The sequence below is a fragment of the Corvus cornix genome, chromosome 9 (assembly GCF_000738735.6).
Source record: "Corvus cornix cornix isolate S_Up_H32 chromosome 9, ASM73873v5, whole genome shotgun sequence".
NCBI lineage: Eukaryota > Metazoa > Chordata > Aves > Passeriformes > Corvidae > Corvus > Corvus cornix.
The window spans coordinates 24,370,385-24,398,358 of NC_046339.1; the positions used below are offsets into that span (position 1 = coordinate 24,370,385).

At 46.7% G+C, this 27,974-nt stretch overlaps 2 protein-coding genes across 13 annotated transcripts; one reads left to right on the plus strand and one right to left on the minus strand.

The window, feature by feature from the left end:
• Positions 1-782: 782 nt before the first annotated feature.
• CEP63 (centrosomal protein 63) lies at positions 783-27,773 on the minus strand. Of its 11 annotated transcripts, XM_019292906.3 has the most exons (16): positions 27,562-27,773; positions 26,625-26,732; positions 19,603-19,721; positions 17,853-18,033; positions 16,516-16,611; positions 14,245-14,367; positions 13,315-13,428; positions 10,709-10,942; positions 10,308-10,453; positions 9,442-9,576; positions 8,546-8,660; positions 6,516-6,713; positions 6,002-6,088; positions 4,286-4,485; positions 3,462-3,759; positions 1,145-1,303 (listed from the first exon to the last, which is right to left on the minus strand). In XM_019292906.3, exons 3-16 carry the CDS (start codon positions 19,644-19,646, stop codon positions 1,145-1,147), a joined length of 2,130 nt encoding a protein of 709 aa, XP_019148451.3. In that variant the 5' UTR covers positions 19,647-19,721; positions 26,625-26,732; positions 27,562-27,773. The 11 variants fall into 11 exon arrangements, with proteins under 11 accessions (XP_010409453.3, XP_019148451.3, XP_039412911.1 ...); XM_039556977.1 differs by lacking the exons at positions 26,625-26,732; positions 27,562-27,773 and adding an exon at positions 22,516-22,531; XM_039556976.1 differs by lacking the exons at positions 26,625-26,732; positions 27,562-27,773 and adding an exon at positions 22,286-22,489.
• Positions 22,535-26,118, plus strand: ANAPC13 (anaphase promoting complex subunit 13). Of its 2 annotated transcripts, none has more exons than XM_039556978.1 (3): positions 22,535-22,605; positions 23,449-23,574; positions 25,655-26,118. In XM_039556978.1, exons 2-3 carry the CDS (start codon positions 23,476-23,478, stop codon positions 25,778-25,780), a joined length of 225 nt encoding a protein of 74 aa, XP_039412912.1. In that variant the 5' UTR covers positions 22,535-22,605; positions 23,449-23,475; the 3' UTR covers positions 25,781-26,118. The 2 variants fall into 2 exon arrangements, with proteins under 2 accessions (XP_039412912.1, XP_039412913.1); XM_039556979.1 differs by lacking the exon at positions 22,535-22,605 and adding an exon at positions 22,619-22,881.
• Positions 27,774-27,974: the final 201 nt, after the last annotated feature.

The window sequence follows — 27,974 nt, forward strand, 5'->3', positions numbered from 1 at the left end:
CGCCTGCCTGACACAATGGCTGGGCTCTGGTGCACCAGGTGCTTTTGAATCCCTGTTCCTTGACAGCATTAACCTGCTCTAACATAAGGGGAAGCTGACGGAAAGGAACAGGAAACTTATGGACATGGAATGCCCTCATCCCAAGGTTTGCCTGTACAAAGGCTGTGAAGACTCAGCCACAGGAGCACTGCAGAGACCCCAAAAGAAAACAAGTCCATAGAAACAAGTCTTGTTCGCTCACTAACAACACACTTCCCTCGAGGAAAGACTGAATATTTTCCCCAAAAGAGGTCACAGATGTATTTTGATGCAGCAGTTCCACCAGACTGCCCAGATTCAAACCAGGCTGGCACCAGCTCACGTGGCAGCTGCAACGACGTGTGGATGAACCTCACCTGCTTGTGGGTTCTCCTCCCATCCAGTGTCATTTCCTATTTCCATATCTCTTTTCCAAGAGCTGTGACCACAACCAGAATTCAGCCACTCACTCCTCAGCTATTCTGCAGTACTCCAAGTACCTTGTACAGCAAGATAAAGACACCAGATACTACACAAACTGTAAAGGGCAGAAGCTGCAAGAACCAGGAAATATTAAGAAATTCCACTGAGGGCAAATTAACTGGAAAAAATGCAGATAGCCTAAAGGAAAGAGGAATTACATTCCTTGGTCCTTGAACATAGCTATGCTGTGATGGAAAAGGTGTTGATCCAAGTTCCTGATGAGAAGGGAAGATAAGCCACAGGAGTCACTTTGTGTATTTGTACGAACAAGAAAAGAGGTGTTTGCCATTCTGATTTATTTCAATGCTTTTACACGTATAAAATATACTTAAAATACTTTACATAAAAACCAGCAAATGGTTTGCTTTTAAAAAACACCATAATCTTTGTGAGTGAGCACATAGCTCTGATGCAGGTCTCTGACCTACAGCAAGCTGCCTAAAATGTTTGTGGTGTAACACCCCTCAGCAGAGCAAGCACGTAGAGACGAGCTCCTTCTCCTCAACTCCCATCCTGCTGATTCAGCTCCAGCTGGGACACATGGCCTCTCACCCAAGCTCCAATACCAACTGGATATAGGCACCTTCCCAGTCACAGTTTGGAACCACGTAAAGTAACCAGCATTCCCATTCCACAAGAAACATTATTCCTGGTGTTCAAATCGTCTCACTATCTTTGCACTCTCTTTTTTCAGTTCCTCAATGTGAGCATTTAGGCATTCCAGGATGTGCTGGGATCTCGCTTCTTCATCTTCCAGGTATCGTGCAGCTATGGATCCGACAGAAGCTGTAGGCAAGGGGCACTAAAGGGGAAAAAAGGGATTATCAGGTATTCCTTCATTCCAAGCTTTGGCCAGAAACACCCCTGATCTGCAAACCACACAACTGAACATGCTCCTAGAAGGCTCATTTCCATCTTAGTGGGTAGACTAAGCACTCAGGCCTCACACTTGTATCACAGGTCATGTCCCTCCCAACACCTCCAGCCTGCAATGATTGCTGCACCAAGCCAACACTGCCAAAAAATCAATACCAAAAAATCAGGGCTAGAGAAGGTCACTATGGAATACCAAGGGGTTTGTCCTGGCTGTTAGTACAACTCAAGGTCTACATCCTGCTCCTTGTCTCCATAAAAATCTCAGTGAGAGGGAGCACCGCAGAGTTTGGGTCCAGGGAAGGGAAAGCACTGCCAGACTGGTAATTATTTCACCAGATATTCCACACTGGGAATATCTCTGCTTTCTTTCATATACCTCTCCTCTTCTTCCCCAAAGTAAAGGGCTCCTGGTACAATCCCACAGGCAAGTACAGGCCAAATCTCATTGCAGCTCATGGAACAGCACTTCAGCCAGCAACAGTCAACAAACTACTCCAGATTCTTTCCTTTACAGTCAAGAACTATTCCTGCTCCTCACATCGCTTACCCACAAGTTATTAACTTACAAAAACAACACTGTGAACCAGGCTTAATGTACAAGTTGATGAAGAGAAGCCTCATGCACAGGGGCTGGCACGTGAAATATTAAGGTTACTAAAGGGCTGCTTTCCATTACAGACAAGTTGTCTCAGTGTCTTGGCAAGAGAAGACAACTGGTTATTTCCAAATCCTGAAGTCTCATCATTTTCAGGTCTTATCAACAGCCAGGAACAAAGGGAAACAGAAAAGGCTACAGACAACAATCTCTCCCACCCCACTACTGCCTACTGAAGAGAACTCTTAGCACTCTTAGTGCTCACATGGGGGATTGATTTAAAGACACTGGAGCCTGACCATGAGCAGGGAGTTCCAGTCAACACCAGGACAAATATCTGCATTTCCTTAGAAACCTTATTCTACCTCTCAGAATAAAAAGCAGCCCATTCTCTTCTATTAAACATCAAGCCCTAGAGCTTCTCAGACCCTGAAGTGGAACTGTTCACAGTTTAGGTCCAATCCTGCATCCTGAAGAGTTTCCATTTAGAATATAGCAGTTGCCTAAGTTCCCAACACTGTTTTCTGGGTATGTGCACAAGCTACTTTAGTCTTGAAACAATCAAGACCTATCCTTGGTAGTAAACTGCACCAAGATCTACAGACCTGACAAGCCTTCACTTATCTGTGCACCAGCTTTAGAGCCTCATCTCTGGACTCCCACAAAGAGCTAATAGTTTAAAAGTTGTCACTGCTACCAACACACAAACAGAGGAGAAACTGCTCTGAGCACTGCTGGAGCAACATGTCTGGAGCAAGGACCAGTGCTCAGCATTCTCCCCTCCCCAAACATGACAGGAAGAAGTGATTCAGTGCAAATTTTCTGTATCTTGGTCAAGTGCTTCAGCAACTGAGCTGAGGTAGGACAGAGAAAGTGCCAACACTGCCCCCTATGAAAAAAGTATCATCAGCAATTGGGAAAAAGAGCAGGCTCCCCTTGTCAGTGAAGCAGGGATTTCAGGCTTTTCCATCAGCAAGCACAAGCAGCTTTAGGTTCAGTGGGCTGACTGCTGCAGCTCCATTGAAAGGGGTAAAACCGACCCTGTGCTTTACAGACGTGCAGCAACAGGCAGCCAGAGACTGTGTGAAACAGACATACCCAGCACTCCACACCCACACTGAGCCTCTACTACAGACCCAAGCCAAAAGCTGAAGCAGAATTCGGAGGGGACACGAGCAGGTCCTGGTACACACTGAGGTAGAGCACCAGCACGGAGAGAACCATGAGCTCCTGGAATTAGCTTAGCAAGCACACAAACACAAAGTTCTGCTCCAAGGAGCTCTGAAGAGCCACCATGTGGATCCCCCTGGCCAAGTCTTAACCATCCAGCAGTGGCTTTCCCTCCCTGTTTAACACTTGATTTACATACAGGATCACACACAACATGCAGTTAGGTCATGCATTCAAAAGCCTGTCTCTTTTTGCCAGATGAGAACCCAGCTCTGTTTTCAGCTGTTGAGCAGCAACTAGCTCCTGTACAACTGCTTACCAAAAACACAGATTCTCTGTGATGATTTGAGGCAGGCTGCTTAGATGCTTCATCTGCAAAATCTTTGTTTTCATCCACTGCATGGAGCACAGACTCCGCTCCCAGCCAGGCACGTGACTCCTTGCAGCTCTTGCTGCTGCTCTGGGAGGGCGGCTCACCCATCTCGGGGGTCACAGTTCCTGTTTCAGCAGCCCCACACCTCTGGGACTCCCTGTGATGATGCTGAGCAGTCCTGTCAGGCTGGAGATGTGTCCTCCCTGCGTGTTCATCCTGCTCGTGCTGTGCTTCCCGAGCTGTCCTGGAAGGCAGGTTTGAGCACAGAACTGAGTTCGTCTCTTAGCAGCTGAACTCCAGCAAAAATTCACACAGAGGCAACAATTAACAGAGATGTTACTAACAGCCCTGGCAATCCAAACTTGTTTCCATAGCACTTCCAGATGCACATCCAGTCCCTGTAGAGAATTCTCTCTTCTGCTGCTGTAGATACCAAAAACCACAGCCTGCACATCCTAGCACAGCACAGAAAGGAGCACGGCTGCCTGGGTCACATCCAACCCTGTCACCAAAAGCAGCACAGACTGCTGCTCCAGAGAGAGGCAAAGGCAGCCAAAAGACAAACACTGCTGGCTTTGCAGAACACAAACCAGCTGGGACTCCAAGTCCTGCACTGCTTAAGGCAAAAAGGCAGATTCCCAAAGAGTCCTTGTGTTCTCCCAGACACACGATGCACTGGAGAGAGACACAGCATGCCATTAAACCCCCCACACCCCCACACCTTCTGCCCTCCTTCCCCCTGAGGAAGCAGCATCCCCAGGGTCACTCACCTGTGCTGTACATCCTTGGGCTCTTTGCCCTGCCCCTGCTGAGCGGTGCCCTGGGGTTCAGCCGGGCACACCTGTGCAGTGACCCCCAGTTTCGCCCTGGTCTCTGCGAGGTCCTTCCGCAGCTGCTGGTTCTCACATACTAATTTCTGGAGCTCAGTGGTGTAGTCCTCCCTCAGTGCTCTCAGGGTGCCATCGTCCCCCTAACAGACAAAGAAGGGCAGAAGTCAGAAGTTCTGGTTTGCAAGACACCACAGGCACATCCAGAGCAAGGGCCAGCAAGAGATGCCTTAAGGCATACCCCCTAAGCTCATTCTGACTGGTGAAACCTTCAAGACTTTCCTAGGAGCAAATGAATTACATATATGGTTTATGGGGCCTGCATCCAGACCCAACGTGCTGATCTGCCTGGAAGATCAGTCTCTCTCACCACTGGATTCCTTTTAAACATGGACCTAGGATAGTTGAGATGCACCTGCCTCTGGCCTTTTTGAAACTCTGAACAACTTGCTTCTTCCCATCATCTTCCTCTTACTAGGCCAGGTGGGTGTAATTTCCACTGCTTCTACTCCCATGACATTCCCACTTGCTTTTTGCCACTTCTATTTAACTTAGATGCTTAACTCATTCTCATCACCTCTGTATCTAAGGTCTTTCCAAATGTGCATTAGGACCCCCAGGCCAAGATCCAGCTCCTGTGCCTTGGGCTGTGGGGCTTTTTTTTAAGGCAGATTTCTTGCTTTGCACACTGCCACCACGTTTTTGGGAACTCACACAGGCAAAAGCCACCAGCTACTTTTCAAGCAGAAAGTAATGGGCCTTAGGTTAATTCAGTTTCAAATCAGCCCCCCAGAAAGCTCTGGTTTTAATCCATCCCACCAGCCACAAGCTTCTGTTCAACACTTTCCCAGGAACTTGGCACATTTGACAACCACTCCAAACTAATACTAAGAGCTGAGTATTTCCTTCTCACAGATCTAACAGGATAAAAGCTCTGATGTACTCTCATGAGGTTGTCAGCTGTCTGAATCCAGCCCTTGCCCTCTGGGAAGCATCCATTCTGCTTAAGGTGAGACAGAAATTGCAAACCAGCCACTTCTTCCTTCACAAAATGAGCCAGCTCATTATTTCTGCCAAGGCTGTACCTCTTCCACACAGGCTCCTCTTCTCCCCTCTGCCTCAAGAGTTTTGGAGGTTTTGTTCAGCTGCAGGAGCCCACCACAGGGCCCTTTCCAAGAACACTGCCCCAGCACATCCAGCCCATATTCCCAGCCTGCATCCTGCCCATGGAGTGCAAGGGAGAGCCCTGCTGAATGGCTCCTCACCAGGGCAGAACACGCTCTCACCCCAAGTCTTTCAAGGGCCAGAGCAGTTACAGCTCTAGGACAGGTCAAAAGGACCTCACAGGTTGAGAGTCAAAGGTTTGAGGTAAACTGGCTTAATATGGAAGTGAAATGAAATGTACTAAAAAATGTGGCCAGAGCCCATGCAGAAGAAATGGAAATGATGGCTGCTTCTGCAGTTCTCTTCACCACTCTCTGACTGAACAAAAGCTTGATATTTCTGCATCTTATTTCCTCTCAAATTGCCCCTTTTGCTTGGGTTTTAAGTTCACTGAGCTCTATCCCCCATTTTGAGAGGCCTGGGCAAAGACTCTGACTATTCCCAAGCAGGAACACAAGGCTAGCCCCTTCCCAGCCCCTGGTCCTCATAGCATACCTTCAGCTGACCACACTCTGTCTTTTCCAGAGTCTCGGAGAGATGACGGTTTTCCAGCCTCAAGGTTTCCAGCTGGACCAGAATTACCTGAGGAGACAGAGGCAAACAACAAGCTCAGAAAAAGAACACAATACATGCCCAAAACACCCTCCAAGCATTTTCCACCCTCAGATTCAAGTACTAAGCAGGGTTTGGGCTGTCAGTCGTACAAGGACCCTACAGAGAAGGCTACAAAAATAATCATGCAGTTTTCAAAGATGTCATCCATCCTGGCCTAGTTAGCATGAATGATCCCAAAGAACTCTGAGGAACTGTAGGCTGCTGGTTTGAAAAGAAGCAGCAGGACAGATTCAGTGAACACCATCATTAGAAGATTCCTTCAGAAGGTCTCAGTTTTTGTGCAGAGGCTAAAGAGAGAAGGAAAGTACTAATGTAGCTAAAAAGCAGGATGGTGTTCCAAGCCTTCAGATCGATCCCTTGAACAGACAGCATAAGAGTCTTGTGCCTTTTTTACCCTGTGCTCCACTGCTTTCCTCTCTGCTCTTTCAATCTCTGCTCTGAGCCGCTGCTCCAGGTCTGAGGTGGAGCCGCTCGCCGACGCAATGGTGATGTCCCGCTGGTGCAGCTCCTGTGTCAGCCTGGAGATCTCCCTTTTCATCCCTTCTAGCTCACTGCTGTGCATTTGTTCAGCCCGAGAGAGCTGCTCTTTCAGCTGGAGGAAGACATGCACACACCACCCACAAGCTTTTAAAACACATTTCAGCAAAAAAAAGCAAAAGTATGGCACGTGGTAACATGAAATCTCAGTCCTGGGAAACAAAAAGCTCTATGTAACAAACCCTTTGCACATGCTTGTCCTTCCTGATTGAAAGCCACCTCATCCCAATCCTTTCCCACACCATACACTGCCAACTGAAAGAAGTTTCATGCCATGAAGTACGTGAGAAGACCCATAACTTATCAAACCAACAGCTTCTTCAGCTCATCATTCAACCTCTGTAGCCAAAACCAGAGAGCCAAAGGTTCACCATGACTGAGGAAGCACAGTAACTCTTGGAAAATATAACCCTGCAATTTGCCACTCTGCCTTCCTGAGGTATTTAAAGATAGGAACTTTAAATAGCTCAAGCCAGATTTTCCTTCCAGGAATTAATTTGCCGTAAGTCTTTTGAATCGATATTAGAGTGGAATCAATGTTAGGTCGTAGCAACTAAAGCTTCCCATGGCAAACTTCCCCCAGCCAGCTATGCACGGGGTAAAAATACATCTCTTTGTTTTCATAACTCTGTGTGATGATCACTAGTCCCTGCATTATGAGAGAATAATCATTCCCTATTTACTTTCCACATGACAGGCATGATTTTATTTTTAGTCCATTCAATCTCATTTGTCTCTTTTCCAGTTGGGTAAGTCCTATTCCATTCAGCTGCTCCTTGTATAAAAACCACTCCATCCTTTTGGTCATCTTTTTCCATACCTTATCTTGGTTTATTCAATGCTTTTTGAGGTGGCAGACCTGCACCACATACAATATTCTGGTAGGCACACTGTATATTTATTCAGTGGCACAACAGAACGACAGCAGCATAATTCCTTCCCCCAGACTCCATTCCATTAGTCAGAAATATTAACCACCCAAACACCTAGGATTTTTCTGAGAATTACAAGCATTTTAGAAAATTGAACCAGATGATCTCTGCCTACCCATGTAAATACTGTACACACGGTGATTTATCTCCATGTCACCTCAATGCCTCCCAAGTATATAAAACAGAAACAGCCTTCATAAATCTCTCCTTCCTCCCCAGCAGCCTGTGGGAGATTCATTTACTGTGTGGCTGTTTAGATGTGTAACCAAGCACAGATCTCTGGCAAGATCTGCACCTCTGTATGTTCAGAATAAAGGATGAAAGATTTCCACACAAGTGAGGTTTTTCACTCAGGTTCAATGAGGCTTCCACTCTACCAGGCTCCAGTGAAAGCTCTCACACGAGCTCACGCAGACCACTGTGAAAAGCCCCCCTTGGGTGCTCAGAGCTCTGGGGTGAGCCCCTCGTGGCAGGTGAGCTGCTCCATTCCTCCCAGCCCCTGCCTTCATGCCCAGCTGTCAAGCCTGAAACACGCTCCCCTATTCACACAGGGACCAGGACACATTTGAAGTCCTGTCTCAAGTGTGAAAGGACATATTACAGCAAACTCATTCCTTGTCTGCTCTTCATCCTGTTGGGAGCCTGCATTAGGCTTAAACTCTGGATTCCAGACCTTAATTTCTTCACATATTTGCCCCTCCAGCACTAATTCAAGTATCTCCACAGTGTACAGAAGTACTGGGGGATGCCCAGGAGATGCTCACAAAGGCAGGTTCAGACACCTGCAAACAGGTATCCTCTCAACCCTTCCTCTGCCAGGTGTGCTCCTCACCTCCAGCAGATCCCTGCCTGCACAGCAGCCCTGCCCTGGCCCCACTGCTGAGGCACGTGGCACACAGGGATCAGCTCACTCCACCAAGTGCCATCCCCCTCCCCGGGAACACAGGCACATTACCTTTTTAATCTCTGCCCTTGACTCAGTCTGATCTTCTTCCAGGGACTGCAGCTCTTTGATATTCTCACCCAGCTCTTCGCTCAGCTGCACACACCTGGCATTTGAAGATACCAGGCTGGGTGCCAAATGCAAAAGTATAGATTAGAATAACCCAAGGAGGAGAAAATGGTCAGAGAAACTTTGATCTTCCAGGCAGTCCTTTATGTCCATTACAACAGAAATTGAACTCGGCCTACAAGTTCCTTACCAATCCTTTGGGTTTGTTTTCCAAAATCATTTCACAAGAGATCAGGAAGCTGATCTAACAGATGACAGCTGTTTCTTGCTTGTTTCTTTACAAGCTAAGATTACAAAACTTCTATGTAAATACAAGTCTGAAAACCACAAACTTGGAGAAGAATCATAGAATCACAAAATGCTTTGGGTTGGGAGGGACCTTAAAGCTCAACTCGTTCCACCCCCTGCCATGGGCAGGGACACCTTCAACTAGACCGGGTTGCTTCAACCCCCATCCAGCCTGGTCTTGAACACCTCTAGAGATGGAGAGTCCACAATCTCCCTGGACAGATTTGTTTATAATCCTCACTTCACAGGAAGGTCTGGATCTGGTTCTTACCAGCTGCCTAACAAAGACTCCTCAGCCTATTAGGAGTGAAGGTGCTCAGTCTAAGCAAGCTGGAGCACTGAGAACACCCACTGTGTGCAGTGAAAGGCAGCCAGCCAATTACCAAAGCAGTCACTATTACACTGCAAAATGAATAGCACTTGATTTCTTTAGCCCTTTGATATTTAAAACAAGCCTACAAAAACCACTGGTTAACTTGATGAACACAACTAGGTGTCGTATTATTATCCAAGACTAATTGCACTTCCAGAGGGAGCAAGCAGCAGGCTACCTGTTCTCAAGACGAGTCACCTCTGACTGCAAGTGCTGTTCCTTCTTCTGGGCAACATCCAGCTGCAGCAGCACCTGCTCCAGCTCCAGCCCTGGAGAGGACAACAGCTTCCCTTGCAAGCGCTCCTCCAAGGCCCTGCACAGAAACAGCAGCTTTTATCTCAGCACAGAAACATCATGTCTGAGTTCACTGGTACAGGGAACATAACTACTGTTTTCCTGGAATTCTCTGGAAAATGCACAGAACCTAAAAGCAGGTGACCGCTGCGTGCAGGGTGAGTAAGCAAACACAGCTGCTGGATGACAGACCCTGCTTGAGCTCAGGCTGATTTAAAAAGACTTCATTTTATTTTGATGTTGGCCTTCCTGCCAGAGACTGGTAGGTGACCAACACCCAAACCTGCTGACACGGCCACCAGAACCCAACAGCCTCTGCACATGGCCAGGGCAGAAGGGGAAGGCCAAGATGATTTTGTCATTGATTGTAGTTACCTCACCAAGCCCCAGTCAGTGAGAACTTTAGCCTAGGTTAATAAGCACGTTATCAAACCCTGAAAGGTCTCCAGCACTTGGCTGAAAATGCCTGGGAGAAGCACCCTCAAAAGCCCTGTGCTGCCTCCAGAAACCCAGATGAGGAAAGTGGATTCCTTCCATGCTCTCCACTGATTATCTGCTAATTTCAAGAGCAATGCAAATTGAAAAATGCTGCAAGGCAGCACAGCGCTTGTGAGAAACTGCAGTGCACTACTCTGAATACTAGCAGTACAGATCCAGCTGCATGAAAATGCTGCTGCTGTCCTCAGTGAGAGGACCTGGAATATAGATCTGGATTGAAAAGCCAAAGTACCAGCAAGGCACAGATGCTACCTGATGAGGAATTCTTTTGTGTGAAGAGTTTCAGTCATCCTGGCCAGCTCTTTCTGTAACTGCTCCAGGTGCAGCTTGGAGCTGCCAATGAAATCTTCTTGAGACTGCAAGGTGGCTTTCAGTTCCGTCTTCTCATCCTGCAACACCTGCACAGGAGGCAGAAGGAATGACTGCTGCAAGATGGACCAAACCAGTTTGTTGCAATGTGATGAGAGGTTGATCAGATTTCTTATGACCCTTGGAAATACTGCAGAGCAGCACACGGCTACGAAGTCGATTTTGATGCCAAGCAGGAACTTTACAAAGGCTCTAGAAAGAGACAACTCCAGGATGAAAAGCCTTCCCACCACTTCTCACCAGCACTGCTTTAGACCCCGTTTCCTAGGAGTTCCTCCACTGACCTCTAACATTTTCTTGGACTGCCTTAATTCTTCTTGAACTCTCTGCTGATCTTCCAGAATCATGCGGTTGTCCTCACTGAGGTCATCCACCCTCATGCTCAGCCTCTCCACCTCCAGCTCATTGGCACAGATGGTGTCATTGGCCCTCTCCAGCCTGCTGGTTAAGTGCTGGATTTCCGAGCGGCTCGCCAGCTCCACCGAGTCCAGGATCTGCTTCCGATTGGCCAGCTGGGTCTGCCAACAGCAATCATCTGCATTAAAGTATTAAATTGCAAAAACACAAAAGTTGTACCAAAGCTACATTCAACACAACTACTGATTTCTTAGTGTAATGAGCCACATTCTCAGAGTGAGCAACAATACCTTCCAGGGAATTAGGGAGAGCATTGTTCCAGGGTTATGTGATGGATAAAACTTCCAAAGGCAAACAGAGTAAGTAAAAAACAAAATGAAAAAAGAGAGGACTCTTTGATTCCAAAAGCAGTTCAAAGAGAATCTGGAAAATGAGAATCTCAGATCACTCCTGCTGCCCGAGTATGATCTGTCTAAGAACAAAGCCTCCTGCTATTTCTTGCTCATGAGCCCAAGACTAGACCAGGACTGATGGCTGCGGGTAAGAAGGTTTGTAAACCATGTACAGGGCAGAGATTACCCAACCATTAATTCCACACCAGGACAGAAAGCAGCTCTGGGTGCACAATGGAAAAACCACAACCACCAAACAGCCCCAAAACAAACCAGGCATAACAGCCAATTTGCTTTGCTCTCTGCAGTAAATACCAGGTTCCAGCAGCTTGGGGGAATGCTCACTTGGAATTTTTCAGTGTTTTAATGGCAGATGAAAAAGTTACAAGGAACGTACAAGAAGCAGACAATACCTGCTCTATTATTTATAGGCACAATACTTTATTGCAGAGCATTTCTTTCCACGCAGCTAGCTGGTGAAATTTAACAAGCCAGCTCTCACATAAGCTTCTAGGAACATCTACTTCATATATTCCCTTTTTGTACACAATCGTTGAATTTTTAAAGGCTGGAACAAAATATTTGAGCAGTCCTATACTCCCAGTTTGAAAGAGTAGCAATGCCTGCCAGCTTCAGAATCACCACATGCCTTGATTTACTCAAACTATAAGAAGTGCTCATTTGCAAGGCTGTGGTAGAGTTTTGATTACAGCCTTTTATTATTATTTGAATAGTCACGACAGAAAAGGTAATCAAGAGGGCCGAGAGTTTAAAGCACAGCCTTTCTTCACCCAAGAAGCTGGAGTACAAGACTGCCTGAGTATTTATTTCTGCATTAAGAAAACATTTAAGCTGTCTCTTATTTCCAGCCACACAACATCCAGGCCAGCAGAGAATTCCAGGTTTTTAAGAAAGGCTGACTTTAAAGGCTGCAGGTGTTCCAGAAGGTGGTCTGTACTGGGGAAGAACTCCAGGCTTCCCTAAGCTGCTCTGCAAGAGATGAGGGGAAGCCAGATGAAAGGAGAGAGAGGGGAAGTACTCCAAGGTCATGGATCTCAACTTGACCTTGGTGCTAGAAAGACAACTAAGCACATAAAATGCACAGAAACATCCAAGGGAAAAAATTTAGCACTTCCATGCTGGGCTTTTCAAAGCAATTGAGGATTCAGGCAGTGTGTTCACAGTACCTGTGCACCTAAGGCACCTACGCTGCTTCAGGAAAACCTCCCCAACCTCCTGGTTTTCTGCTGCACAGTAAGACAAGTTCCTCTGTGCCCCAGTGTCCCAGCCTGCGTTCCAAGGACACATCTGTTCCCAAACAATTGAGCTATCAACGACACACAGACAGCAGAGCAGCAAGACCTTCTGCTCAAGGACTCTCTCTGCATTTGTAGATCTCCTGGTGTCAGCCTCTCACAAAGCCCCTGTCAGAGCCAGCTTCAATCCTGTCATCACAGTCTCCCTCCTCGCAGGAGCTTCCACTCAAGAGCAACTCAGGAGCCCATTAAGTGCAAAGTCCCAGCAAGAGCTTCTTATCAGTGTCTGCTGTGATTGTGTCTGTGTGACTCCACAGCTGTGCTCTAGGTCAATTCATCTCGCTCTGCTGCAGCACCACTAATTCACCGAGCCATCAGCTTTGCAGAACAGCAGCCCCACCACTCCTTACCTTTGAGAGACTGATAAAAAGGTGTGGGGGCTGAAAACTGCTGTTGCTTCAGTATTTTGTGAAATTCTCTGTTGTAGGGGAAGACTGTTTTCCAACAGTACCCTCTCAGCTGGACCCACAAGGTACGTACTTAGCTGCTGGCAGGTACACAGCTTTCAACTAGACAACATGATGTAACAGATACTTTAAAGTGTCATATGCTGTGGTCTCTGCCTCCCAGGGAAATCTGCACCCTACTGTCTTCCCTGCTAAACAGAGGGATGGCAGGGAGAGCTGCACAAGGTTTATCTAATCTCTGATGACAGACTCCAGATCTTTTTTCCATACAGCACTCGTACAAGCAAACCTTATTCCGCCAGAACGTTAAAAGTCACTTCAATGGCAATCTGAACTGGATGGGAGCCTCAGAGACTTCATTAGCCTGTCCCTCCCTCCCACAAACAAAGCAGAAACTTTCAGCAGATGTTAATTGTACCTGCACAAGCTCGGAGTGCTCTGCCAGAGCCTTGCGCTGCGCCTCCAGCGATGCCACCTGCTGCTGGTACCGCAGGCGCTGCTTCTCCCAGTCAAGTGATTTTTGACGGAACTCCTGCAAGGACAGCAGGGGTGGCTTGGAGCAGTACATCCCCCTCCAGTTCACATCCACGTTTGTCTTCTCTCCCCACCATATCCTCACACCTTTCCCCCAGCAGGGAAACCATTAGCCAGTCACCTGATGCAGAAGCTCAGCAGTGTAGAACCCTCACACACCGTGCTCCCCTCCAGAGGTAAAGCTGCTCACAAATGTTAAGTGCCAACACATGCGTGGCGGGGTTCATGGGTTTGCTGTCAGGGGTTTAACAATTCAGACTGGCTTTAGCTTCCAAAACATGCTGCTATTGAAATCACCAAGATGACAAGAATTAAATACAGAATTTGACTGCTAATCTCTGCCCCAGAAACTGGGCACTACATCAGTCAGGTGTGTGCTGTTACCACGTCTTTCAGGAGGAGAAAACTGGGTGGGGTTGAGCTCAGCAGAGCAGAAAGATTAGAACATGAGACAGGGTTGAGAAGAAGTTTGACATGCAGCTCCCTCCTCCTCAAAGAAGTGAGAATACAACCTCCTCACACTGGAATTCATTCCATTCTCATAATTAGTTACTCTTCCAGCACCTTCTTCCTTTTATTTAGTCTAAGGGTAAGAACAGCACTAAGGTTTATGCTGTGCAGTCAGAGACCCCAAGACATGAAACTGCCTTTATTACACATGCAGTTAAGAAGAGCTGCACCTGGAGAGTGGATGGGCAGTGCTCCTTAAGCAGGACTCAGCTCACTTCCTAGCAGACTGTTCAGTCACCAGTGAAGCCCAGTAAGTCAATTAATACACACAAGCTGGTCAGCACTTGCCTTTTTTACCACATACCTCCAGCTTCCTGGTCAGTCGGCTCAATTCAAACTTGTCCTCCTCTTGTCCCTTGTTAGCTTCTCCTCTACTTCTTGATTTTTTCTTCTGCAGCTTCTCATAGCTCCTCCTCAGCCGGGATAACTGCAGGATACAGTGAAAGAGAGAGCTTTGCTCAAGGCCCCAAGGCAAGAATTACACAGCCCTTTGAAAGAAGACACACAAAGCGGTTCACACAAACAAAGCCCTCATCAAGGCTGCACAGCTCCCAAGTGAAGGCTTCCATTTGGATAATGAGTCTTTTATACCAACAGCACTGCAAAACACACGAGTTGTATGAGAGTAGCAAGATGCCATTGAAGTCGTGACATCAGCAGCTTTAATTACAGCTCTGTCTTACCACAATTAAAGCATGACTGAAATATTGATAAGATGGAGGTGTACATGCAGCTGTCAATGCAGCAAGGGCACAGCATCCCCCTCTCTACAGGTGGTTCCCAGCCCCAGGAAGAGGCGGCAGTGCCTGTGGCTGATCTCCTCACCCACAGGAGCACACCCACCACACCACACGTGGGTAATTCTTGTGTGATCAAAATACCCTGGTGCAGCTCAGGTGGGAACTGGAACTCTCCTGCTTAGTGGGAGAAGGTTTGAGAATTGCCATTATCCATAATATCAACACCACTTCATCTGTCATTTTCTGCTTAGATACACTGTGTATTTCACAATGAGTGGAGAATGCCAACAGAAAATATCACTCCTACGCCTGCTGCTAGGATGCTGAAGTCGTATCAGAAGCAGGAATGAGGAAAAAACTCTTGACATTTAAATGACCCTCCATGCAAATAATCACTTGCAACTTGCAAAGAATTTTTCACCTGATGAGCTCCCCCCGACTCAACTATTAAACAAATGGTGTCCAAACAGCCACACGAATTTGAGAAGCCATCACACTGCCATTTTACTGACGGGCAAAGCCAAGTCTGTGGATGAACAGAAGGACCATGAGAAGAAAAAATATCTGATTCAAGACCTGAGGCACTCAGTACTTTGGTGTGTTCAATGGGAACAGACAGAGGTTCAGGCTTAGAGATAATACCAACATCTTTTGCCAAACATATCAGGAGATAAGAGGTTTATTCTTTCAACAGTGTCAGTAAGTTAGACACTGTACCTGTAATTGCACTGGAAATGGTGGTAAACAGGGACAGAAATAATTTCCCCAAACAGTACTAAGAACAGAAGACTGAGGAATATTGAAGCTTGGCGTCATCAGCATTAATACTGTGTAGGTAAAATACTCACAAACTGCAATTTAGGCCCCAACGCACAGGCTGTATTTCAGCCTTAGCAATTTAGGCTGATCTGCCAATGCACCTCAGCTTTGCTTTGCAGCTTATCCACAATTCCAGTGAGGACACCCAGTGAATGAAGACTGTTAGTCATATGGAATAGTGAGGTGTTTTTAAATGAGAAAAGATGCCTTCTGTCATCGCAGCAGAGACTACCAAATTAATTTCACTTGTGGCTTACAGTGAGCAGGAACTAGGTCCAGCCCTCCAGAGAAAACAGGTCAGTGCTCTATGAGCTGCTCATGCCAGTTCAGTCCCTGCTACGGGCAAGTGGAGACAGGCAGAGTTCAGGCATAAACCTGGAATGCTGCTATACCACCTGCAGGACAGGTACCACTATGCACTGAGCAAGAGGCTTTGAGATGAAAGCTTTGATATTATTGTAAACCAGCATTTTCTAAGTATACTCGGTTTTTATGAAGGGTATTAAGACTAATATTCCTTGAGAGTACAAAATCTCTACTAAAATCATCAGTGTTAACAGAGGCAAAAAGATGAGAGCACAGGCAACTGTTATTTCCTGATGTCACACAAGCCAGGCCACTTACATCTCCACCCTTTTTGAATTTCAGAAATACTGAAAGAACAAACTGCTGCTGCCTGTACCTGTGGCAGCTCCAGAACCAGCACTGTGGTGACTGGGATGGGCAAACACAGGACATTCTTGCAGTAAAATTCTGCAGATGTCCAACATATGAAAACATTCCTACTCCAACACTTCTCTGTCTGTCACCAAGTTCCTCCAAATCACAAAAAACAGGCCAAGTGAGCCATAAAAATGTCACTTTATCTATGCTCAATGCTCTTTTTGGTAAGCACACAAACACTAACAGAGCGGGGAGTTTTAAAACCACAGCATCGAAACAAAAACAATGACATGAGGTATTTGACCCGTCATCAAGTGGGAACTAAAAACCAAACTTCTCTTTTTGCAACTCACCTCCTCCTGGAATTTCTTCAGCTGTTGCTCATACTCTCTAACCATGTCCTGCTTGGATTTTTCCACATCTTCGACCCGGCGACGCAACACGCTGACCTGATAGGTCAGGGGATAAAAAGGGGATAGGTCAGGGGATAAAAAGGGATAAAAAGCAAATAACAACAGAAGTGCCCTTCATTGTCAGTAGGTACATGGACATTTCAGTGGGGTCCCTCATTATGAAACAGATGAAGGCTGTGCCTAAATCTTTAGTAGGCTGGGGTCACAACTGTTTCTGTTCCGGCCTCTTGTTCTGAGCCAGTTTCTGGATTTCACTTTTGGGGACAAAGCTGACATATGTGGTTTGTGCCAAAAGTCTATTTCTCTCCAGTATTTTCATCAAAGTCTTCACAAATATGCATTATGATTTCAAGCTATCTACCCAGAGAAAAGTTGACCATGTCATTATCTTACTATCCTCGGGCAAAGGAGAGATTCCTAATAGCAAGGAAAATGAAAGAAATGGGGTTTTGAAGCTCACAGAAAAGACTTCCCTGGCCCTGATTCAACTGCTCCTGTGACTCATTTTTATCCCTTTTTTTTTTCCTCCCACCTTTTTCCCATCTACAACCTGAGTGGTCGACAAGCCAACAAATTAAAATTAAAAGAAAACCCACAGAAAATTCATATGACTAAACCAAAAGCATGAATATACTCCAGCAGAGACTTCGAACATACTTTACAGTTCAGTTTGAAATTCATGTTTGCTTTTGGTGGTAAGAAACATTTCAAGTGTCTTGAGAAAACATAATTGATAATAAGAACAATAACCTGTATGATAAAAATCATCATTCTTGCAAATTAAAATCCTGTGGCTCAGCTGCATCTTATGGTCCACATCCTGCACAAAAACTTCACTTACTGATAATTTTCCACCAATACGGAGTTTTTTTGCACTTTCCTCAGGCCTTTAAGGACCACAAAACCAGAGCTCTGTAAAACAGCCCATGGAAAGCTTCCCAGCAACATCTTGGTGTAGTTTACAGGAGGAAATGGTTTTCTTGGTGCAATTTACAGAGTAGAAAATGGGTTTTTTCTACCAATGACCACAGGTTGCTGGGCTGTCCATTACTGCTGTAGCCAGAACCAGTGTCTCTGGGTTCTCTCTAATAACTCTAACAGTTCAGTATGTGGGCTTCCACCAACCCTAGGGGAGCTGATCACTTGACTTGGATTGAACTATGAACCAGACACCTTGCTCCAACAGGTCCTTTAAGAATTCTCTTCCTGATTTCCTGATTCTAACAGGTAAAACACACTACTGACCCCAACCAAAAAGCACAATGAAACAAAGGTACCTCCTTTTGTTTTTCCTGCAGAGCTGCCTTGGCAGAGGAAAGTTCCTGCTCCCGAGCACTCAGACAAGCTTCCAAAGCCTGTGTCTGCCCTTCCCACTCGGATTTCTTGTGAGCCACCATGATGTCAATCTGCTTCATCAGCTCCTGCAGCTCAGCCTCGCAGGAGGTCAAGAACCCGCCGCTGGAAGGGAGAGAGCCTGGAGTTACAAAGCAGGTCCCACCCAACACGTCCCGTGTCCCAGACCAACAAAGGCAGCAGAACACACTGACTGGCACCAGGGCACCGACTCTGCACACGCAGTGCTTTGAACTCTCCTCAAATCAGCTTGCACAGAAATAGAACCAGAGAATCATTAAGGTCAGAAGAGACCTCCAGGGTCATCAAGCCCAGCCTTTTACCCAGTACCATCCATGCCTGCTAAACCACATCACTTCACACTCAGGCATTCATCCCTTTGCCTTGGGTACTATGCATTACCTAAGTAAACCAAAGCGTGTTTAATTCATATTTTGTATTGCCTTAATTGCTCTCCAGGCAGAGGCATTTTATAGCAGGTTTCAGTCACCAGAGGAATCTTACAGCCAGGCTATGAGCTCCCAAAAACAGAAGTTTATCACAAATGCAGACAAACCCTGAAGCAGAGGGGGCTGGATGACAACATGATAATGAAGAATCAAACCCTCGCAATCCATCGGGGAGCACAAGCTCCCTAGCGACGCCCAGATTTCTAATTTGGTGCAGTAATTATTGAAGCCAATTCAAGTAACTCCTCTGAAACTTCCCAAGCTGCCAAGACAGGGACAATATTAAGGTTTGCCAGACACAGCCCTGGAGGGTGGCAAACTCCATAATGATCTCTACCCCTTTAATTTGCCTGTCAAATGGGAAGAACTGAAAAGAAATGGAAATCAATAGGTTAAGGGATGGAAATTTCTCTGTTCCCGCAGGGCATATGCACACTTCACGACTTGGCACTTTTTCTATAGGAAAAGAAATACTTCTTAAAGGAGCCAAAATCAGTCACATTTGAAGTTCACCCTGTCCTGCGAGTTAACCAAAAATTAGCAGCTATTATGCAGAGCAGGAACATTTCCTTCACAGCAGCTGCTAATATGTAGCAAATTCTAAACTTGATTTCTGCAACCAGCTCTCTGAAGAAGATACAGTATCAAATAAATTTGAGTCACATTCTCAAGGATGACTAGGAAAATGGCATCGGTGACTTTTGCTTCACGGTTGTTTAACACATAAAACATTTTGTTCTGTTATTGTCACTACAGTCTCTCTCGGGGATTGAAAAGTCTAGAGGCTCTCACCTCAGACAGAGCATTAAGGATTCCTCAGAGCTGAGTGGGACTCTGCAGTTTCAACGCAAGCAGGAAATAATCAGATGTTTTCAGATGAAATCAGATAACAAAGTCACATCTCATTAACCTTGCAAGGCTGTTACAAAATAAATATTTATTCACAGCTCTACTTACTACTGCTCCTGATGTTGGACAGTAAGAAGAGTTTACAACAACAGAAAAAGAAGAAGCAAGGTTTCAGGAATACGTAGAACTAAAATTCTGACAACTAAGGCTATAATACCTGAGCAGGGATTAGTGCAGAGCCAGCCCACCCAGTGACTTTGCTCCTGCAGCAGCTGAAGGCCACTGCACACTGATACCAGAGGATTTATTCTGAGTAAGAGGCAAGGTTAATGCTAAAATCATTTGGAATGGCTGCTGTGTACGGTTGCATACGTACCTCCCCTGCCCATTTCTCTGCATTCCTTCCAGCAAAGCCTCCATCACTGAATCCTGGTGGCTTCAGTACTAGGGAAGCACAGGAAAGCAGTGCACAAACCAGGCTGCTTCTCCATCCAACTGCAGAACAAGCAGAAGCCCACAAAGCAAAGAAGTTAAAAAACATACCAGGAGCATGCAGTTGAGGTGAGGAAAACAATGGCACCTTCATGAACTTACAAGCCAAATAGAGGAAAACAGATTTTTCTACCAGAAAAATGTATCCAATGCTATCACCCAGCACCCCCAAACTGCAGTGCCAGACTCATGTGATCTAATAAATTCAGAGAGAAGCAATGAGAATCTGCACTTGAGCAACTCTGCACTTGTGTGAACTCAATACAGAGGGACTGGTAGATGTCCTGAGAGCACCAGACTGTGGAGTAACATGAACATTTGGGCTTCAAAGGGGTCAGCCCGAGATCCACATCTGATGGGGAAGTTTGTCACGTCAGAGAGAAAACACAAGCAAGTAGCAGTAAGAATTCATCCATAAATTACATCTTTTCCAGGCCTTATTAGAGACTAGGTTAAAGAGACTGTGCAGTTTCCCACCACACTCAGAACACACTGGTTGTACAAATGGTTGTGGGAATTTTAACAAAACACAAACGCCTTAAAAATTCCTCTTAAATTATGCCTTAAATTATGAAAATAAGTTGAACAGCTTTACAGCAGCAGTACACTGTTTTAGTTTAAAATTATACGTTTTAAGTCACAAACACGTGCACACCCATAGAAATTTCACATCTTGGTGAAAGCAAGAAGGCTTTACATTTAAGCCAAAAATGGGGAATAAAGTGACCACAGCCAGGAAGCCAGAATTTGTTTCAATGTCTCCTTCATGAAACTGCAGCTAACACAAAAATGGTTAGACTCATCCAGAGCTATTAACACAAACTTATGTTTCCAAAATCTACACACTTTCCAAGATGTGTGGATCTTTCCAACATGAAGATGGATCCTTCCAACACCTTCCCTCAAAGATTAACATGGCATTATTAAGCAATCAGCAAAAGGGGAGCAGGTCACAGCAAGGGAGACTTCCACAAACGCAGGCTCAGCTTTGCTCTCCTTCCTGAAGAATCTTCCATCCTGCTCCTACAGCACTTTAAAACACAATTCACAATTTAAAACCTGTCCTTGGGAGCTGCATTTTAAAACACAAGCATATAAAAGATACACAGAAAAAATTCTTTCCCTATTCTGATAGTGTTTTGTCTGTCTTTGGCCCTCTTTGTGCTTAACAAAACCCCATCAGTATGCAGAACAACTTCGTGGTTCTGCTGAGGGCAGGGTGCTGAGGAGAGCAGATGAGCAGACCCCCTGAGCTGTTGACAGCATTCCAAGAGTTCTCCAGGTGGCAACAGCAGCCACTAGACAGCAGCAGCTCTCCTCTTACATTCTAATCACACCGACACAGAATGAATTTTCAGTGGTCAGAGAGATGAGGAGACAGACAGCATAGAATTCCAGAACAGTTTGGATTGGAAGAGATCTTAAAGCCATCTCATGCCAAACCCCCGCCATGGGCAGGGGCAGCTTCCACTATCCCAGGTTGCTCCAAGCCCTGTCCAACCTGGCCTTGGTCACCTCCATGGAAGGACAGCCACGGCTTCTCTGTGCCTTACCACCCTCACAGCCTGCCAGCTTTGCTTACTTTGCCAGCACACCCAGATTTTGGGGAAAAGCCTTAAAATCAGACACCTCTAGCCAGTTTTATACTACATAAGGTTTGCTGATTTAGTATTAAATTTTGGCCTCTCATGCTCGCAAGTTGCAATGTGCAAGTTACAAGCACCTCAGTAAAGACCCACAAGAGGAAACAATCTCCTTCATAAACTACAGCTAAAGCAAGGAGAGCTGGCTGGTCACTTCTGAAAATGAAGAAAATGGAAGTATTTGCAAAAAAAAAAAAGGGGGGGGGGGCAAAAAAAAAGCCCAAACCAAAACAACACATTTAAAAATAAACAAGGCTTAGCATCCCAGCTCAAGGCAGAATTGTAGTAGAGTCAAGAGGAGAGAACTTTGTAATATGAAGGAGGACTTAAGAATAGCCCCCATGAGAAAAGATTGGGATTACTTCACATTTAAAAACATAGAAAGGTGCAATCTTACAGCGTTGCTGGAAGCATGCTTACAATGAAAGGAGCAAGAACCTCCCAAAAGCAATACCACAGACAAGCTCCACTTGCCAGCGGCAGGAATGGCACCAGCGGCAGGAGCCCGGAGCCAATCACCCCTCGCCAGGGCAAGAATCCCAGAATCACTGAGGCTGGAAAAGCCCTCTGAGACCATCAAGTCCAACCTGTGACCGATCCCCACTTTGTCACCCAGCCCAGAGCACTGAGTGCTACGTCCAGTCTTTCCTTAAACACCTCCAGGGATGGGGACTCCACCACCACCGCCCTGGGCAGCCCCTTCCAATATTTAATCACCCCTTCCGTGAAGGAATTCCTCCTGATGTCCAATCCAGACCTGCAGCTTAAGCCTGTGAAGTAGCCGGGGCCAGTGTGCCCGGGCAGTGCTCCCCGCTACAGCCACCGGAGCTGCCCTCCGGCAGCATTCCCGGCTCCCCCGCTGCTGCAGCTCCTCCCCAGCCGGAGCCTCCCCGCTCCCGAGCCCTCACGGTGTTTACCCCGCACCCGCCGCGGGCGAGTTTCGCTGCCCGGGGCCCTTCCAGCGCCGCTCCCCGGGGACCAGCCCCGAGCCCCCGGGCCGAGCTCCGCTCCGGGCTGCCCAGCACCCCAGCTCTGGCTGGCTGGCCGACCCGCCCTCCTTCCTTCCTTGTTTGTTTGTTTGTTTCTTTCTTTCTTTCTTTCTTTCCTTCCTTCCTGCCTGCCCTCCTTCCTTCCCCCCTTCCCGCCGTTCCCACCCTTGCGGCGCGCACGGCGGCCCCGCGCCGGCAGCCCCGCGCATGCGCTGAGGCGGCGCCTGCGCAGCGCCGGCCCCGGGGATGGGCAGGGTAGGGCGGGCAGGGGCCCGCGGGGGACACCGGGGGGACACCGGGGGGACACGGGGCGGTCACGGAGCCGTGTTGGCCGGGAGAGGCAGGGATCGCATCGCCCCGGGGCTGGGATGCGCTCCGGCCCGCGCCCACCGCCGCCCACATCGCGGCTCCGGCAGCCGGCGAGTGCCAGGCCTGGCTTGCTTTTGAATGAGTGTCAGTTCTCGCGTACCCTCCGGATCGAGCCGCCTGCTGCTGCTGCCCTGCAGGGTCACACCGGGGCGAGGGCCTGAGGTGACCCTTCAAGGAGGGCAGAGTACAATGAAACACTCTGGAGTAATTATAGTAGCTGGGGCTGAAAGATAGGTCTCGTTTTGCTTCTGTTTCACTGGAAACTGGACTTCAGGTTCGGGCAGGATTCTGGGTACTTTCAAGTCCTTTGTTGTGACACTTCCAGACGTTTGAAGGTGTGGGTGAGGCACGGCACTGGTCAGGGACTGTAAGCCAGCAGGCAGCAAAGGGTCCTGGGCAGCTCTAGGTGCTCAAACTCACTCAAATTAAGACTTCTAAAAGTCAGTCAGTAGATATAAATGCACGTATATATCATTAACAATAACCAGCTGGTTGTATATATTCATCTCTGATGCATATCAATCTGCAATTCACTTTGATAGAGTTCTTTTCAGATTAAGTTCTTCTCCTGTGGTTCTAACCCCTTTTTGAGTAGATTAGGAAAATCAAGGTTTTCCTTGTAAGTTTAAGCTTCATATGGATTGCATCAAACCTGGAGCAAGCCTGTAGTCCAAACTGCAGCTCCTTGGCTGGGGATGTTGTTAAAACAGCATCTGCTTTGTGTCACAGATTTAGCTGCTCTGACCCGCTGCGACAATGGACAGCGAGGTGCAGAGGGATGGCAGGATCCTGGACCTGATCGATGATGCATGGAGGGAAGATAAATTGCCCTACGAGGATGTGGCCATCCCTCTGGTAGGTGAATTGCTACGTATCAATCTGAGTTAAGGCTGCTGTGTTTATCACAGACCCTTCCAAGAAAAGACACAGTGTTGCTCGTGGTGTACAAAAGGCTCCTGGATCTGACTCCTTCCTTGCCCTTTATGCCAGTCATTCCTGTGTGCATGGACATGGACGTTTCTGTCCCTCTTCCCCTGACCAGTTGCTGAATCTTCTCAGAACTGGAGTGCCCTTCCCATTGCACTGTCCTGGGTTTGGCAACAGGAAGAAGTAGAATTATCCTTTCTCTCTGCTTCCCTTTGTTGTTCCTGGTGTTTGATACCAGTCTCACACTGACAGTTGCAGTCTTAGTTACACTTTATTTCCACTTCCTGCAATGCTATTAAAAGAAGCTGAGAGGTTTCCATAGGTGTTTCAAAGCAGTCTTTTCCAGATACAGTGTTGCTGTTGGCAGTTCCAGGATAGCAGTGAAGGGCTGGCAGGTGCAGCAGGACTCTTGTCTGCACTGCTGTGCCCAAGGCATGGCACCTCTCCTTTCATCCAGGGTACAGCTGTGAGGCCAAAGAGGGGCAGCAGGGGAAAAGCTCCTGCTGATCCCACAGAGCCCAGAGCTGAAGCTTCAGATCTCCCACAGTGATACCTTTCCTTAGCTATTTTGAAACTTCCAAGGAAGTGGGAGGTAGCTGAGGATTTCCCCTTTCCTTGTTCTCTCTGGTACATGAGCTTCACCCCAGCTAGCACAGATAGAGCAGCCATGGGGATTGTGGGGTGCTGGTTTCTTTCAGCACAGAGATTTCCAAATTTGTGACGTGGCTCAAGCTTTAGCCCTGCCACCAGTGGCTTTTCAGAGAGGGCGAGGGGCAGCTGCACAACTCAAAATCCATATGTACAGCACACATTTTCCTGCCAAGAGCTGGGCTTGAGGGAAGCATCTTGCAGAAGTGTGATTCTCAGCTAAAAGAGCCCAAACCCTCCTTTGCTTCAGGTAACCTTTATTAGGTAAGCTGAGTATCATAAACAGGTTCCTTGTTGACAATTGCCTTCACCCTGAGTCGAAACATTATTGTTTCTTCCCTTAGAGCCATCTTGTGATGGCTTACAGTGACATACAGATGACAGCCCCAGAGAAGGAAGCCTCACCAACTAACAATAGAAAGAAAGGCCTGGCTGTGGAAATAAAGATCCCCAGAGATGGGAATGGCTCTGATCACATGGAAAGACCAGCATGAATTCACAGGGGACTTACTCAGGGAGATTGCAAAGGAGCAACCAGAATGGCTGTGAAAGTGGTATTTGAGCCTGTCCTGAGAATCTGCCCCAGTGCTCACTTGAGACATTTCTGGGAACTCAAATGGGCATGAATCATTCACTGTTTTCAAAGCTGAAACATTTTATTTAGCTCACGCTGGGATTTCCAGAGGTCTAGAACTCAGAATTCCAGCCCAAATGGTATCTGGCAGAATAGCACATGCTCAGTGTGACTACACCAATACAGCAAGACAGAGAACAAATAATAGAAGGAAGGAAAATGAAATCTCAGTTAAACTCTCCTTCCCCTTACTGTGCTGTGAGCGGCTCAGTGGCACACCTGGCAGGGGGTTCTGGCTTCTGCTGTTCATCCAGCACAGCCACACCTGAGTCCAGCACACAGACAGGAAGGCCTTCTCACCTGCCATAGGATAGTAACAAGTTACAGAACCAGTTGTCTGCAGTATTTGTATTCTTGGCAACAGCAGAAGCAGCACATTGCAAACAAACAATGGAATAATTGCATTGTACTGTTATTTACTTCCTTTGCATTTGCTGTATATTCTCCCTCACTGTGTGTGCAGTCTGAGTGTATAGAAAGGCCCCAGGGTCCTGGAAAACAATTTACCTTTCAGATTAAGCACCATATTCAAATGAAAAGAATACTGTTTGTGACAGGGCTCTGCAATATTTTTATGTGGATCAGTATGTATGATATTTATTGTTCAGGTGCACCCTCTGGTCTCGTTTGTGGGTTTTTATATCTATCCATACAAATAGTAACAACCTGCTGCTTTCAGGAGGTGTATTACGTGTGGAATGCATTGTACCTGTGTTTTGTTCTCAGAATGAGCTCCCTGAACCAGAGCAAGACAACGGCGGCACCACCGAGTCTGTGAAAGAGCAAGAAATGAAGTGGACAGATTTGGCTCTCCAGTATCTCCATGAAAATATTCCACCCACAGGAAATTAGTGAATCGGTGGGATTTCATACAGTGGATGCAAGAATGCAACATAAAAATATTTTTCAGCTGACCATTGCTGTCATAAGCTGCCCTAAGGAGGAAACAACATTTCTGAAACTTCCAGATTCCAACAGTGGTTCTGCTCACAGAGAAGAGTTTAAAATGCTTGTCTCTTGAATGTGAAATAGCAGAGGTTCTGACGTGTCACAGCCAAGTGCAAAATGTTTCATGCTTATAAGATTATTTCATGGTTTTTGTTAAATTATTCTTAAGTTGGTGAAAATTCTGATCTTAAATGTTTTCTACACATGATTAAAAAGTTTTTACTGTCTCAAATTGCAATTGATTTCAAAGCTCACAGTGGGATTATTGTCTAGATTTCAGTGTACAAAACCCAAATAGCTGTGAGTTGTTGCCATCTTTAACAAGTGTGTGGCTGAGGCAGGATGTGTGGGGCAGGTGTGAAAGGTTGGTCAGCAGAATCAAGAGCGGGGAGTAGCCTGTAAGCACTTGAATTCCTGCTCTCAGGATCTGACGGTAGTAGTGGACAGCATTTCCAGTGCTGACATCCTGGGAATGCTTGCCAATGTGTACAGTGAACAGACAGTCTAATTGATGCTGAAATGGTGGTTACTCAAAATCATGGTCTTCTGAGGGATGGTTGAGAGTTCCAAGGAAGAACCTGCCAGCCCCAGTGTAGGGCCTCTTGAAGTGAGAGCCACTCGGATGAGCAACCTCAGATGGGAAATGAAAATCCAAAACAAAAAAAAGAAACAAGTAGGGCTTAGCTTCAGGCAGCAAATTGTTACCCCTCTTTGTATTGAGATGAAAGGCAAGGCCCTCTCGATTTACCTTATTTTATCTCTGATTCTCAGGTGTCTTTTGCAACAGGTAAAAGCCTTCTGTTCTTCATGTTTCACTGTCGGACCAGTTCCGTCTCACCATTGGCAGAACTTCTTGCTAAGGAGAAAATATTTTGACAGAGTTTAGGATTACTGGTAGAGGTGAGAAAGGAGCTGGAAGGAAAACAATGTTTAAATTATATTCTTTTGCCAGTGCAGCAGAAAAAAAAGCACTGGAGCTTCCAGATCCGCAGAAGTTATTTGGTGTCTTTTCTCAGTGTTTATCCTATTCAAAATAACAGGCCCCAACATTTGCCTGGGTGATTTTCAAATGGGACCACAGCATGGCACATGTTCAGTGAGACTCAGATTGCTGAGCTGCTTGAGGCTGAAGAGCTCAAGGTGCTTGTGAAGGAATCGTGCTAGGCACATGCTCTGCCTCAAGTGTGATCCGTACCTGCACCAGAGGAGCAGCACACACTTGTCTGAACGAGAAGGAGCTGCAGACAGCAGGAAGAGTTAAGGATTAACCTGAGAATTAGCAAAGTCAAAAAACTTAGTAAGTATAGCATGGACCAAAGAACCAGCTATGCAGCTGGGAGCTGTAATAGTTCAGCTCCTCATTGGGTCATCACCAGGGGAAAAAAAACCAGAGCCTGGGCTTAAGGAGTTATTTCTAATCCACCCCACGTTCCCTTTCCCTGGCCTATGTTAGAAGAATTTGCTAAGAAAACACCAGGCAAAGCTACCACCCAACTTCCATCCAGCAGCCATCCCTGCTCCCTCCCTTCTCATCCCTTTACAGACTTCCCACCACCCTCGTTTTCCCAATTTTGGCCTATACCTTCCAGCTCCAATTTCAGACTACCTTTCCTGCCCCTGACAGTTGTCTTTCCTTGGCCATCTTCTTCCTCCCATCCAGCAAGGAAAGAAAAAGCCTTCCTTACTTGAATTAGAGCTGAATTCATGAGGTTCCAGCAGGTCTGTGAGAAAATGTGGGAATGCCAGTTGTGTGTTATCCAAGACAGCAGTTGCTTGGGAGCCCAGTGGAGAGCCAGACACCTTGAAGTGGTACCTTCCCTTTGTCACAACACAGTGCTGTCACCTGTCTCCTGTCTGAGGTGGTGACAGGATTTGTGGAAGGGACTCTGCACCGTGGCACTTGGGAGAGCAGGAGGGACATGGGAGATCAGGGATCATCATGAGCTCTCCAAAGGCAGGGCGCTGTGAAACCAAGCGCCGGCCCCGCCCAGATGCTTATCAGATTTGCAGACACCTACAACCATCCTGACATTCTTTGCAAAAGACAAATAGGCAATAATTTCCTTAGTTTCAACACATGTAGTCAAATTGCTGCTCA

Coding starts and splice junctions, on each gene's coding strand:
- CEP63 (XM_010411151.4), bottom strand. CDS start 19,646: ATGGAGGCTTTGCTGGAAGGAATGCAGAGAAATGGGCAGGGGAG. Junction 10,454..10,708: donor AGTCCAAGAAAATGTTAGAG/GTCAGTGGAGGA, acceptor CCTCCTGTGCAG/GTGTTGCAGGATGAGAAGAC. Junction 6,089..6,515: donor GGAAAGCAGTGGAGCACAGG/GTAAAAAAGGCA, acceptor CTGTCTCCTCAG/GTAATTCTGGTCCAGCTGGA.
- ANAPC13 (XM_039556978.1), top strand. CDS start 23,476: ATGGACAGCGAGGTGCAGAGGGATGGCAGGATCCTGGACCTGATCGAT. Junction 23,575..25,654: donor AGGATGTGGCCATCCCTCTG/GTAGGTGAATTG, acceptor TTTTGTTCTCAG/AATGAGCTCCCTGAACCAGA.